This window comes from Perognathus longimembris, chromosome 7 (assembly GCF_023159225.1).
Source record: "Perognathus longimembris pacificus isolate PPM17 chromosome 7, ASM2315922v1, whole genome shotgun sequence".
In the NCBI taxonomy this organism is placed as follows: domain Eukaryota; kingdom Metazoa; phylum Chordata; class Mammalia; order Rodentia; family Heteromyidae; genus Perognathus; species Perognathus longimembris.
This window is the reverse complement of record NC_063167.1, coordinates 43,917,087-43,929,854: the sequence shown is the minus strand read 5'-3', so window position 1 is coordinate 43,929,854 and position 12,768 is coordinate 43,917,087. Positions and strand designations below refer to the sequence as shown.

The window sequence follows — 12,768 nt, the reverse complement described above, 5'->3', positions numbered from 1 at the left end:
GCAACACCATCACCACCACTACCATTGTCATCAGTCATCAAAGCTCAACTCTGTTGGGCTGGACACTCTTGTTAAATGGCAACACTGAAAATCTCATCCCAGGGAAAAATGTTTCCACCTAACCAGAGTCCACACTGGGTGGCAGAGCAATGCAGGGCTGGGTTGCCTTTCTGGAAAAGCCAGTGTGGCAAAGTCACTTTGTGGAAGTGGCTTGCAAAGCATAAAATGTATTGTAAACATCAGTATTACAGTTTCTGTACTGTAATATCTCAAAATCTAGAAAAAAAAATATGATCAGAGTTGCTGTTTATTTGACACCTTCCCATGGATCAAACTGTGCCCACTGCCTCTCACAGGCCTACTAACCTAATGTTCCTCATGCCCCCAACATGTTAGAATTCTTTTCCTCCCACATTTTAAAGATGTAGGGAATGACACCCACAGATCACTCAAGGTTGTAAATGGAGTTCACACTCGGGTCTGTTTTTATAGCTCTCAAGTTTATGTTTTTAATCTCCTAAGTCACATGTGGGTTGAATAGAAATGTTCTTTCTGGCCGAAATACCAGTGGCTGATCTCTAGCCAGGTGCCAGAAATTCTGCTCTCAGATTCTGAGAGTTGTATCCTTGATCCTTCAATAGGCACCTGCAAGGCACTGCTTTGCTTTGTCAATTTGAAACTCACCTTTCCCTGGTTCCACGTTAACTTCATTGTCTACCTTGGGAGGATCCAGAGCTAAGCGGACACTACTTGCACTGAAAATTTCTGAGATTAAAGATTTTTGCCACCTAGGCCAGAGAACATTTTGTTTTCTAGCTAGGATATCAAAACAAAATATAAGCTCCTCCCACCTGCAAAAAAAACCCCACCCAAATGTTTCCTTTCTAAAATCAAAAGAACATTTTATAGTTAAAAAAAAAAGGCAACAAGCAATAGTAGCTTATTCTGCTTTAATATCCCCAAAGATGTGTGCAAATGGGGCTACATTGCAACTCAAAGCAGAAATCCGCAGACAAGTACGTCTCGCTCAGAGGAAAACTGATTGGAGAGAAGGCACCAGAATTTGCATGTTGTTGACTTATGTGTAAACAGTAAACTGGGGGAGGGAGAGATTCACCAAGGAGAAAGGAACATGGGCCGTCATTTCATGGGTACATCCTAAGGGTGAAAGATGGTCTCAAGGGCTGACAGTCAGCCTCTACCTTCCGCTGTGGTATAAACAGTGCCTGATACTAAGGAGACAAACACCCACACAGCGGCAGTGCAGAAGGGCATGAGGAGGAGTGGACATTAAAAGAGCCCACAGGTCCACTTTTCCCCACCCTCACAGCTCTCAAGGGTATCCCCATTGGCAGTGTCTTATGAATGCACCGTTTGTCAACACCTAGGAAGTGGAAAAGTCAAATCCTACAAAAGCCCGGGCGAATGCATTTTGTTTCTGTCAATGCTCCTCCATCAGATGGCGTGGCTGCGTCGTGGCTGGAGGGACGTACCCCACGGGCTGTCGACTTAGGTGATGACGGTGGGCGCAGTGCGTCCTGTCCTCTCCTGGAGCTGAGAGACCTTTAGAGCAATGGATATAAGGGGGGCCAACATGACCTGAGGAGGACACAAAACAAAGAATGTTTTCTAGCATTTTCTCCAAACAGATGCTTGGCTCCAAACCTAACTTAGCCTCTGATTCCAGAGTCTACTCCAGAGGTCTCTAAATCAGTTAAATCTAGACATGTGACACACACGAATGATTATGGGCATCCAGCGAACCTCAGATCTCAGCTACTGGTATCCTATGTATCTGAGATCCTGTACCCTTTAACCAACATTTCACTACTTCCTTCAGCCCCCAGTCCCTGTTAACTACCCTCTACTTGCTGTTTCTAACTTTGTTTTTAAATGGTACATATGCACGAAATCATGCAAAATTTGTCTGCGCCTGGCCCATTTTACTAAGGACAATGTTCTCCAGGTTCACCCAGGTTGCCACAAATGTAAAGACTTCTATGTCTAAGATGGGATAATTTTTAGTGATGTGATTGTGACCCATCTCTATCCCTCTCATCCACTATGGACACTTTAGGTTGGTTTCATATCTTGCCTATTTGAATAATGCTGCAAGAAACATAGATTGCAGATGGTTTTGAGAGTAATGGCATGAGTTCCTTTGGATATACACTAGAAGAGGGAATGCTGGATCCCATGGTAGTTCTGTTCTCAATTTTGGGTTTTTTTTTGTTTGTTTGTTTTTTGCCAGTCCTGGGGCTTGAACTCAGGGCCTGAGCACTGTCCCTGGCTTCATTTTGCTCAAGGCTAACACTCTACCACTTGAGCCACAGCACCACTTCTGGCTTTTTCTATATATGTGGTGCTGAGGAATCAAACCCAGGGCTTCATGTATGTGAGGCAAGCACTTTACCACTAGGCCATGTTCCCAGCCCCCTTAATTTTTTTTTTTTGTTCTAGTCCTGGGGCTTGAACTTAGGGCCTGGGGGCTGACCTTCAGCTTCTGTGCTCAAGGCTAATGAACCACTACTTGAGCCATAGATCCACTTACGGCTTTTTTGTATTTTATTGGAGATAAGTGTCTCACAGACTTTCCTGCCTAGCTAGCTTTGTACTGTGATCCTCAGATCTCAGCCTCCTCAGTAGTTAGGATAGCAGGCATAAGCCAGTGACCCTGATAATGACATCAAAATGACTGTACCAAGTTATATTTCTATAACAGTGTGCAGTTATGTTCTCTCTTCTCCATTTCTCTACCAACTTTTATCTTTGGCAATAACAATCCTGACAAGTATGGTTATATCTCATCATGGTTCTGATTTGCATTTCTCTAATGATTAATAATGTTGGTCAAATTTTTGCATACATGATGGCCATTTGTATGCAGGTGCCATTTAACAGGCATCTTAGTGCAAGTCCTCTTGGAGCCTTTAAGGTATAGTGTGTGTTGTCAACAGCTAAGAGGAGGGAATGTTCTGTAGCTAAGAAGCTCTGGCTGCAGAACATGTGGCAAGATGGAGGAGCTCGCTTGCAGAAATACTGCTGTGCACCAATCCTCCTGGTTCTCTCACTTTAGTGACTAACCTCCAAGTTCACTGTCTCACTCTAGGTGCATTCCCACTCTGACATACTCCTGGAGATTCTGTAGGTAGGAATGGGAACTCAACCCACCAGGCTGAAAGATGGTAGACTTTTTTTTTTTTTTTTTTTTGGCCAGTCCTGGGCCTTGGACTCAGGGCCTGAGCACTGTCCCTGGCTTCTTCCCGCTCAAGGCTAGCACTCCGCCACTTGAGCCACAGCGCCGCTTCTGGCCGTTTTTCTGTATATGTGGTGCTGGGGAATCGAACCTAGGGCCTCGTGTATCCGAGGCAGGCACTCTTGCCACTAGGCTATCTCCCCAGCCCCGATGGTAGACTTTTTTGAGGACACATAAAACTGCCTCTCCCCGCTGGAGCAGGTAATCCACCAAGCAAAGTAACTGTGACGAGTGACAGGCCAGAACATCAGAGAGAGGCTGATATAAAGATTAGTGGTGCACACCTGTAATCCTTGCTAGTCAAAAGGCTGAGATCTAAGGATTGAAGTTCAATGCCAGCCCAAGCTGGAAAGTCTCCATGAGATTCTTATCTCCAATTAATCAGCAAAAAGACAGAAGTGAATCTGTGATGCAAATGGTAGGGCACCAGCCTTGTGCAAAAAAGTAAAGGGACAGCAGCACAAAGAACCTGAGTTCATAGCTGGGAATATGGCCTAGTGGCAAGAATGCTTGCCTTGTATACGTGAAGCCCTGGGTTCGATTCCCCAGCACCACATATATAGAAAATGACCAGAAGTGGCGCTGTGGCTCAAGTGGCAAAGTGCTAGCCTTGAGCAAAAAATAAGCCAGGGACAGTGCTCAGGCCCTGAGTCCAAGGCCCAGGACTGGCAAAAAAAAAAAAAAGAACCTGAGTTCAAGCCCCAGTAGTGGTGCATATGTGTGCGCACGCACGTACCACCCCCCCCCCCCACGTATATTATCCTACTTTCTAGGCATACAAACCTATTCAGTGTTGTTTAACCTTTCTGTGCCTCAGTTTCCTTAAATGTTAGTTGAGAGAATATCAGAACTTGTATCATTTGAGAATTAAATGAGTACATTTGTGGGATAGGCTTAAAGCAAAAGTTTGGCAAATACTTATTATTGTTGTTGCTGTCTTTATTTGCTATTGTTGCTGTGGACCTAATGAATGAGACATGGAAGAAAGCATGGCTCAGTGCAAGCTCTATTCTTCCCTCTATTAGAAGGAAACAGTCAGGGCGCAGGGACTGGGTGTTACCTGGGGATCCTGGTTGATCTTGGCAGCATCCTTCTCATAGCTATCGATGTACAGCCTTATGGTGGCCCCTGCACTTCCGGTGCCGCTCAGGCGGAAGATGATTCGAGATCCATCTGCAAAAATGAGCCTCAAGCCCTACAAAAGATATGCAGAGGTTTTTGTTTTTTATTTTCCCCCTCTACAACTGGCAGAAAGGGAGACTGAGGACTGGCAAACTAGAAGGGGCCCGCTGAGAGGCCTAATCTCATCCATACTCAACCCATCAGAGGATTAGCTCCTTGATCAACGGCAGCAACTGCGCCTCATGGGTCTGCCTTCTATCAGCCTCGCACTACATCCAGACCATGGGGCTTAGCTAATGCAGGAGGTGCATTTCCCAGGTCAGGTGGGAGACGTGATCTGGGGTGAGGCTGGAGAACATAAGGACTCCCCTCCCCTCTGATTAATGGACTCACCATTCTGGTGTGAAGCTTACTAATCAAGTAAGTAGAACTGAGGGTACAGAAATTTGATTCCCAGTCTGGCTGAAACCAGAGCAGAAGAGTTTCCAGCCAGGTGAGGGAAAGGGCTCTAGAAAACACTGGTGGAGAGCCTCAGAGAGAGCACAGGAGGCCCTGTGTCACAGGCAGTAGAGCAGCCAGGCCCAACCTATCAGACAGGACCCACTGGCTAATCTGCTGGTGTATGATGACTCCAAGTGGGGTTCCAAAGGGGATGAGGAGCCCACCCTTCTTTCCATTGCCCTCTTTTCTCTCTCTGGAAGGACATGAGACTCATTTCAAGGAAAAGTTGGGGACTCTTGGGTAGACATTCCACAGAGAGGAAGACAAGGCCATACCACTGTCTGAGGACCCTCAGGCTTTATGAATCTATCAGTGCATAAAAGGATGAACTGTGTGAATGCAAGTAGAGGCTCTGCTCCTCCCCCACTCCTCTCACCAATCCCCATCTAGTTTTCATCCTGCCATGCATTAAGCAGCCTCGGATAAGACAAATGGAATATTGAGTACACTTTCCAGTTGATCAGCATAAAAATGTGTTGTTTTCCCTCACTTTTTTTTTTTTTGCTTTCCAAAGACATACCAGGTTAGTCTCCTCCCTCCACAGCACCAAAACTCTAAATTTTAAACTCTAAATTCTGATTACTTTGCTAGAAGCTCTACCTACTTGGGAATACTTTCTATCTTAGCTCATATTCCCCACAAATGCTCAAGTTTTCAAATTCTACAAAGCAATGCTGCAGCCTGTTTCTTACTATGAAGCATGAAGATAATGTCTCCACCACCACCATCTCTTCTACTCCTTTCAGCCCTCAGTACCTGGCACACAATGAGAGAAACCTTAACAATTCTGTCACCACCCAGGATGGTCCAGCTGCTCAGCTGTGGTGTCCCGTTCTGTGCTGCCTTGTTGGCTGGGTCACAGACATCAAACCATTAATAGTTCTAAGTCCAGGAATGTTTAATAAGAATTTAGACCATATGAAAGAAACATGTAGACAATGCCACTCTTGCAGTCTTTCAGCTCTTACTCTTTGGGTGGGGAAAGAGAGGAGTTGATATCTAAAGCTTTCCTAAATTCCAGCCTCCTTTCCACACATACACTTGACATCTGTGCATGATTCCAGAAAATGCAAGTCTCTCCGAATGTTCATTCAAAACCCCACAACAAGAGCACAGGAGATTGCACAAAACTGGGGCAACACCCATTGCCCATAGGAGTTCATGCGAGTCCAGGATCTCAGTAGGAAATCAGCTGAGAACAATTACCCCAGAAAAAACACTGGCCAGCCAAGGAAACACAGGCCAGGGGTGTGTTCAATTTTCTTTTTAAGGTTTCAGAGATTCCATCTCTGAAATCTCCTGGTCCTACCTGATTTTTTGAAACACTTCCATCCACCGGATCATTGTATTCAAAGTTATCTGCTTTCTCCACCGTGTAGACCTTGTCATTTGCAGAGAACTGCTTTCCCACAAAGGAGCGGTCCAACATCAGGGCCTCCAGGTCCTTCATCATCTTGTTTGCACCCTCAGCTTCTACCTCCTCGTAATCATACCTGGAAGGAGTCACATTGTTGAATATTCAGGCTGACTTCAGAGCACACTGAGGTATCACAGCCCTGTCTTCAGCATTTGTCTGGCCTGCCTCCAGAGCTCTCTAACTTCATAAAAAGCTTGCAGAAACAGCTTGTCTGCCATTGGGATGTAGCAGGCCAGAACCAATGGAGATTTCATAGAAGAGGCAGGGTCTTCTGAATAAGTAGAAAACTCTTATTTTGGCTTTTATACAGAGTAAATCTTGAAGATGCTTTAAAGGCTCTGGAAAGATAGCAGCTAACATTATACCCTCACCTCCTGAGGAAGAAAAATTAAAGTTCTATCATCTCCAGACAACTCCACATCAACAGGCTCAGGACTCAGGTTCTTCTCTTCCCACCTCTTTGAGTTTCTTTGGGATGAAGGATGGGACTTTTACCAGTCTGTGACCTGCCTCAGGTTGCTGAGTCTGGCTAAGGAGAGTGCCAGTCTCCATGGGAGCTTTCTAGAGCAAAGCCAGGGTTTCAGTGATCAGAGGAAGGAGCCACAAGCTAACCCCTCTCACTTGAAAATTCCTCCCACCCATACTGCTTCAGAGGGATGGATTTAGGCCCAAAATGCTTTGACTTCATCCTGATAGAAGATGCCATGTGAGGAAGCCAAGGGGCCAAGACAAAAGGGTACATCTCAAATGAAATTCTGTGATTATTTTTCCTTTAAAACTTGTTCTTAACTTTGTTCTTTTCAGTTTAAAGACTCATAACAGCTTTTCTTGCCCTAGTTGTTGCACTCCCTCTTGAGAGAGTTATTCTTTAGAGGCTCAAGTAATCAGTCTGTATTTGTTTGCAATAGTAAAACAAGTACCACACAAATATATATAAGATGAAGCCTCTGGGACATGAGAATACTAAGGGATTAAGATCAATGTACTCTGATGCCAGTATTCTATGAGTCAAGAATAATACAGACCACTTAATTCTAAAGTCAGCCCCTTCCCCAGAGTGAAAATGATAAAGAATAAGAAATTACAACCAGGTGTTTATGCTTTATGTCTGTGACCTTTGGGTGTCTGAGGGAATTGTTTGATGAATCCTAGGCACAGAGGAGTAAGAACTTGGGCCTCACAGTCAGGTGGACAGAGCTATGAATCCAGCCTCTGCTGGCTGCTAGCTGTAATGCTGAGCTAGTTGTCTGATCTTCTGGAATCTCAGTTACCTTTTCTTTTTTTTTTTTTTTTGGCCAGTCCTGGGGGGCTTGGACTCAGGGCCTGAGCACTGTCCCTGGCTTCTTTTTGCTCAAGGCTAGCACTCTGCTACTTCAGCCACAGCACCACTTCTGGCCATTTTCTGCATATGTGGTATTGGGGAATCGAACCCAGGGCCTCATGTATACAAGGCAGGCACTCTTGCCACTAGGCCATATCCCCAGCCCCTCAGTTACCTTTTCAATAATTGTTTGGAGGCTGATGTGGCATAACTCATAAAATGTGCCTACTAGTATTATGATTCAAAAAATGGAAATTCTGAGGACTTTATTTATAATATATAGTTAGCAGTTATCATTAGTAACCAACTTAATTAATTTTTCCATTAATGAAAATATGGTAAAACAGTTCTAACTGGAAGTTTATAACTACTTTAAGAGTGACTCGTAGCTGAATGCATTGGCTCATACCTGTAATCCTAGCTACTTGGAAGGATTGCAATTCAAAACTAGCCTGGGCAAAAAAGTGTGTGAAATCCTATCTCAACAAATAAAAAGATGGTTACAGTGGCATGCCCCTGTTAATCCCAAACACATGGGAAGCATAAATAGGAGGATTGTGGCCAAGGCCAGCCTAGGAAAAAAGTGACTCTATCTGAAAAACAACAAAAGCAAAAGGTTTGGGGCATACCCAACTATGACTCAAGTAGTAGTGAACTTGCCTGGCAAGTACAAGGCCTCAAGTTCAAACCCCAGTTATTGTTACTTCCTCCCCTCAAAAAGTGACTCTCTGGGGTTGAGAATATGGCCTAGTGGCAAGGGTGCTTGCCTCCTATACATGAAGCCCTGGGTTTGATTCCTCAGTACCACATATATAGATAAATGGCCAGAAGTGACACTGTGGCTCAAGTGACAGAGTGCTAGCCTTGAGCAAAAAGAGAAGCCAGGGACAGTGCTCAGTCCCTGAGTCCAAGGCCCAGGACTGGCAAAAAAAAAAAAAAAGTGACTCTCTGAATAACTGCTTTTTACCTGATTCCACTCTGGCTGCGGTTCATGCATTAACTCCCTTACTTATCTATCCAAAATATATTTACATAGTGACTTCTGTGACTCCCAGGACACAAGGGGATACAGAAAGCGACCTGGTCTTGATTTTGTAGAATCTGAGCTCTAGAGTACTCTTGACTGCTGCTGTGAACCATCAGGTTTTCTGGCTCCTAGACAGGACTACACATGGTAGTAACTTTTGTCTCAGCTTTCCACAATGGAGTATCTTAACTTAAGTGACTTAACCATTATCCTTAATTAAGAGGATACGCCTCTTAAGGAGCCCAAGTTTGCCTATACCTGAATTCTGTCTTGACTATCTGAAGATCATGGATATTAAAGCAGAAATATATTTTATCTATCTGAAACCAAACAACTACTAAACATAAAAAAGGTCTAGAATAAACCTATCAGTGGATCACAATAGCTCAACAGCTATGTACATATGATCATATAAGACAAGGACAAGCAAACTCTATTGTTGACATTATATTTAAAGTTCTAGGTGAAGGGCTGGGAATATGGCCTAGTGGCAAGAGTGCTTGCCTCCTATACATGAAGCTCTCTGTTCAGTTCCCCAGCACCACATATATGGAAACCGGCCAGAAGGGGCGCTGTGGCTCAGGTGGCAGAGTGCTAGCCTTGAGCAGGAAGAAGCCAGGGACAGTGCTCAGGCCCTGAGTCCAAGGCCCAGGACTGCCCCCCCACCCCCAAAAAAAAAAGTTCTAGGTGAATTTCCTTTGGCATACACCACGTGGTTACTGTATATGATTTTGGTACACTGGGTATTGTATATATGCCTACCTGATCTAAGGAAGGGAAAGAAAAACAAGGGTGTAAGATATCACAAGATATGTACTCACTGCCCTATTATGTAACTGTACCCCTTTTGCACAACACCTTGTCAACAAAATTTAATTAATAAAAAAAATTACCTAGTTTAACTCACTCACTTAATTTTATTTATTTTAAAAGGGAACTGAGGTCCAGAGAAATTACATCTATCCGTTTCTTACTATACTTCATCTAATATTTTTAACATTTTCTTTTTATACTTACAATACTGAGATAGCGGGGGTGGGAGGGTTCATTAGATTTTTTTTTACAAGTAATGGAGGACAGGCACATTGGAATTGGTAAAAAAAAACTGACAAAGAAAATTTTTCTTTGTGGTATTGTATCTCATGCACACTGAGCATGCTTACACACTCTGTGTAAGTTGTACAGCCTCAGATGAATATGTCTTAACAATAGGAGTATGCATGGTGAAGATAAAAGGTTCTGTTTTGTTCACTGCCGAACCCCTGGCACTTGGCAGAAATCAGGTATACAGTAAATATTTGTTGAATCAATAAATGAAATAGTGACAAGTCCACAGCCTTTGGGGACCTATTTTGATTTGTACTAAGAATAATGCTTCCAGAATCCAACTCATATTTTTTCTGATCCTCTCAGTAGGTGGACTGTGATCTCCATTTCTACAAATGAGAAAACTAAGTACAGAGAGAGGTTAAATGACTTCCTAATTTAAGAAAGGGAAGAAATGACATTCAAATCTATTTTTCTGACTCAAAATCCAATGTTACTCATCATGTTCAGCCAATGGATACATTTTAAAATGCTTAAAAAGTATTTGATTATATTAACTAAATACTTTAAGCTTCTTTTTTTTTTTTTGGTGACAAAAAAAAAGACTTCATCTTGACTGTGAACAATCATTTTAAAAGCCCCCAACTGGTAGAAGCTGGATCAAGTAAAGTTTTCTGATTGCTTCAGACAGGAAAAATGACATTGTATGCATAAGAAATTTCTAGGCCCATGCCCCTCACCATACTTCAAACCCCAGACAGGTGGCCTTTCTCACCTGGTGAAGAAGTTCCGGCCGAACTTCTGCCAGTGATCTTTGAGAATGTCCTCCACACTCTGCTTGCGGGTGGCTAGAATGGAGAGCCAGGCAAGGACAGCCCACAGCCCATCTTTCTCACGAATGTGGTCAGAACCTGGCAGGATGGAGCAAGTTTTATCAAAAAGGTGGCTTTACCAAAATACTTGGGCATAAACTCATCAGTGATCACAACAGACCTAATAAAAATCGTCCTGAAACTTGACTAAAAATTTGAGTAAACAGAGGGAATCACATATTGAATAGAGAAACACAATATTAGCAAGGAGTTGATGCTTCCCCTAGTAATTTAGAAACTTAAGGCAAATGTTAGTAAGTACAGGTAGAATAATTTGGCAGAAATTAATCTACCCATTACAAATAATGAATGGAAAAGGGAAAAAACAAAGCTTAAATAAGCAGGAGAGAAACATGACCAAAATAAAATTGTAACATCATTTAATAAAAGAAAGCACATAAACTGATGTATGCCTTTAAGTCTAGCACTTAGGAGGCTGAGGAAGAGTACTGTGAGTTCTAGGTCAATCTGGAATAGTAACATCCTGTTTCAAAAAATAAAAAGCAAAATCTAGAGAGAGACACAAAGCCACAGAGAGATTTGAATGCATAATAGGTATCATTTCCAGGCAGTGGGGAAAGAATAGATTAATTTTTCTTTCCCTTGGAAATTTTGGCTACTGGGATTTGAACACAGGGCCTTGTGCTTATTGGGCTCTATACCACTTGAGCTATACCATGCCCTTAGCCCTTTTTTGCTTTTCAATTATGGTCATTCATTTATGCACAAGTTGTCCTGGACTGTGAGCCTCCTATTCATACTTCCCGTGTAGCTAGAATGACAGCTGTGAGCCACCATGTCCAGGTGACTGACTGAGCTGGCCTCAAACCATGATCTTCCTGATTTCTATCTCAAAACTGATTAATTTTAAAATAGTGTTTACACAACTGGCTCAAGAGTTTGGGGGAAAAAAAGCTTGTTTTATCCCCCTACAAAACTCAATATCAAAGAGAACTCTAGCTGACATAAAAACTTCAAAGTATAAATTGAAAACCTTTAAATACTAAAAGATACATTCACTTTTTCAAACTTTCAGGAAAGTACATGCAAATTTTCTATTCATGTAGGAAAGCAATTTACTTAAAAGTTTCCATTTCTACATACTAAATTAGTACAGCTAAATTAAAAGGCCACTAGCGTACTCTGAAGAAAAATAATATAATCACAATTATAAAATGTTTAATACACTCAGCTCAAGAAAAATTTATATATTAAAAGAAAAAATGTCAATAGAAAAACAAGCCAAATATATAAGTAGATAATTCACACAAAATGTTGTTCAGGTAATGAATCAACACAACAAAAAAGCTGGTATTTTAAAAGAGAAAAACACAATGTTACTTGCTTAGCACCACAAGTTTTAAAATTAGAGGAGATATAAGGGAAACGAGGTTCTAACAGGATGCAGTGAGAGAATGCATTGATCTCATCCTTTTACAAAACAATTTGGCAAAAAGTTTCAAAGTCTTAAAATTAAGCCTACTGATGGAAAAGCAATTCCCATTCTAGAACATCTTTATTTAAGCAGTAAGGATTAATCAAGGAAACCATGACACATCTTTCTTGTGGTCAGATCCTAGTTAAAATAAAAAATTGGCTCTTTTGGATGTGCTTGTATTTGGGGAAATCCTATTCCAAGAGCCAGATATGGAGCAGAACTTACATTTTTAAAAATATTTAAACTCCTTGGGTCTGGGAATGTGGCCTAGTGGCAAAAGAGCTTGCCTCGTATACTTGAAGCCCTGGGTTCGATTCCCCAGCACCACATATATAGAAAATGGCCAGAAGTGGCACTGTGGCTCAAGTGGCAGAGTGCTAGCCTTGAGCAAGAAGAAGACAGGGACAGTGCTCAGGCCCTGAGTCCAAGCCCCAGGACTGGCCACAAAAAAAAAAAAAAAAATTTAAACTCCTTAATCTAAACAATATAACATACAGGTAACATTGGGCCCTACTTTCTGATTTATGAGTATGACTCAATACAATCCCTCTATAATTAGTTTTTACATAGTGTCATATCTTGTGTCCTTTATGTATCTTCCTGCCCTATTTGACTTCCCACCAGGTTTTTGGATCTTTCAAAGTATCTAGCACAACACTCGCCACTTAGCAAGCAAATGGTAAGTTTCCTTCCTTCCTGATTACATCCTTTTATACCCATACCAAATGTCCTTTTCTTTCAGATTAGCTCCCAGTTTTCTTCAACTG

At 42.3% G+C, this 12,768-nt stretch overlaps 1 protein-coding gene across 1 annotated transcript in view; it reads right to left on the bottom strand.

Annotated features, from left to right (window-relative positions):
• Positions 1-933: 933 nt before the first annotated feature.
• Pgm1 (phosphoglucomutase 1) overlaps positions 934-12,768 on the bottom strand; it is a 33,175-nt gene continuing 21,340 nt past the window's right edge. Inside the window, exons 8-11 of the mRNA XM_048351476.1 lie at positions 10,467-10,602; positions 6,189-6,372; positions 4,317-4,451; positions 934-1,599 (exon numbers count right to left, since the gene is read on the bottom strand). Coding sequence (XP_048207433.1) covers positions 1,510-1,599; positions 4,317-4,451; positions 6,189-6,372; positions 10,467-10,602 — 545 coding nt within the window. The 3' untranslated portion in view covers positions 934-1,509. The remainder of the gene's footprint in view (positions 1,600-4,316; positions 4,452-6,188; positions 6,373-10,466; positions 10,603-12,768) is intronic.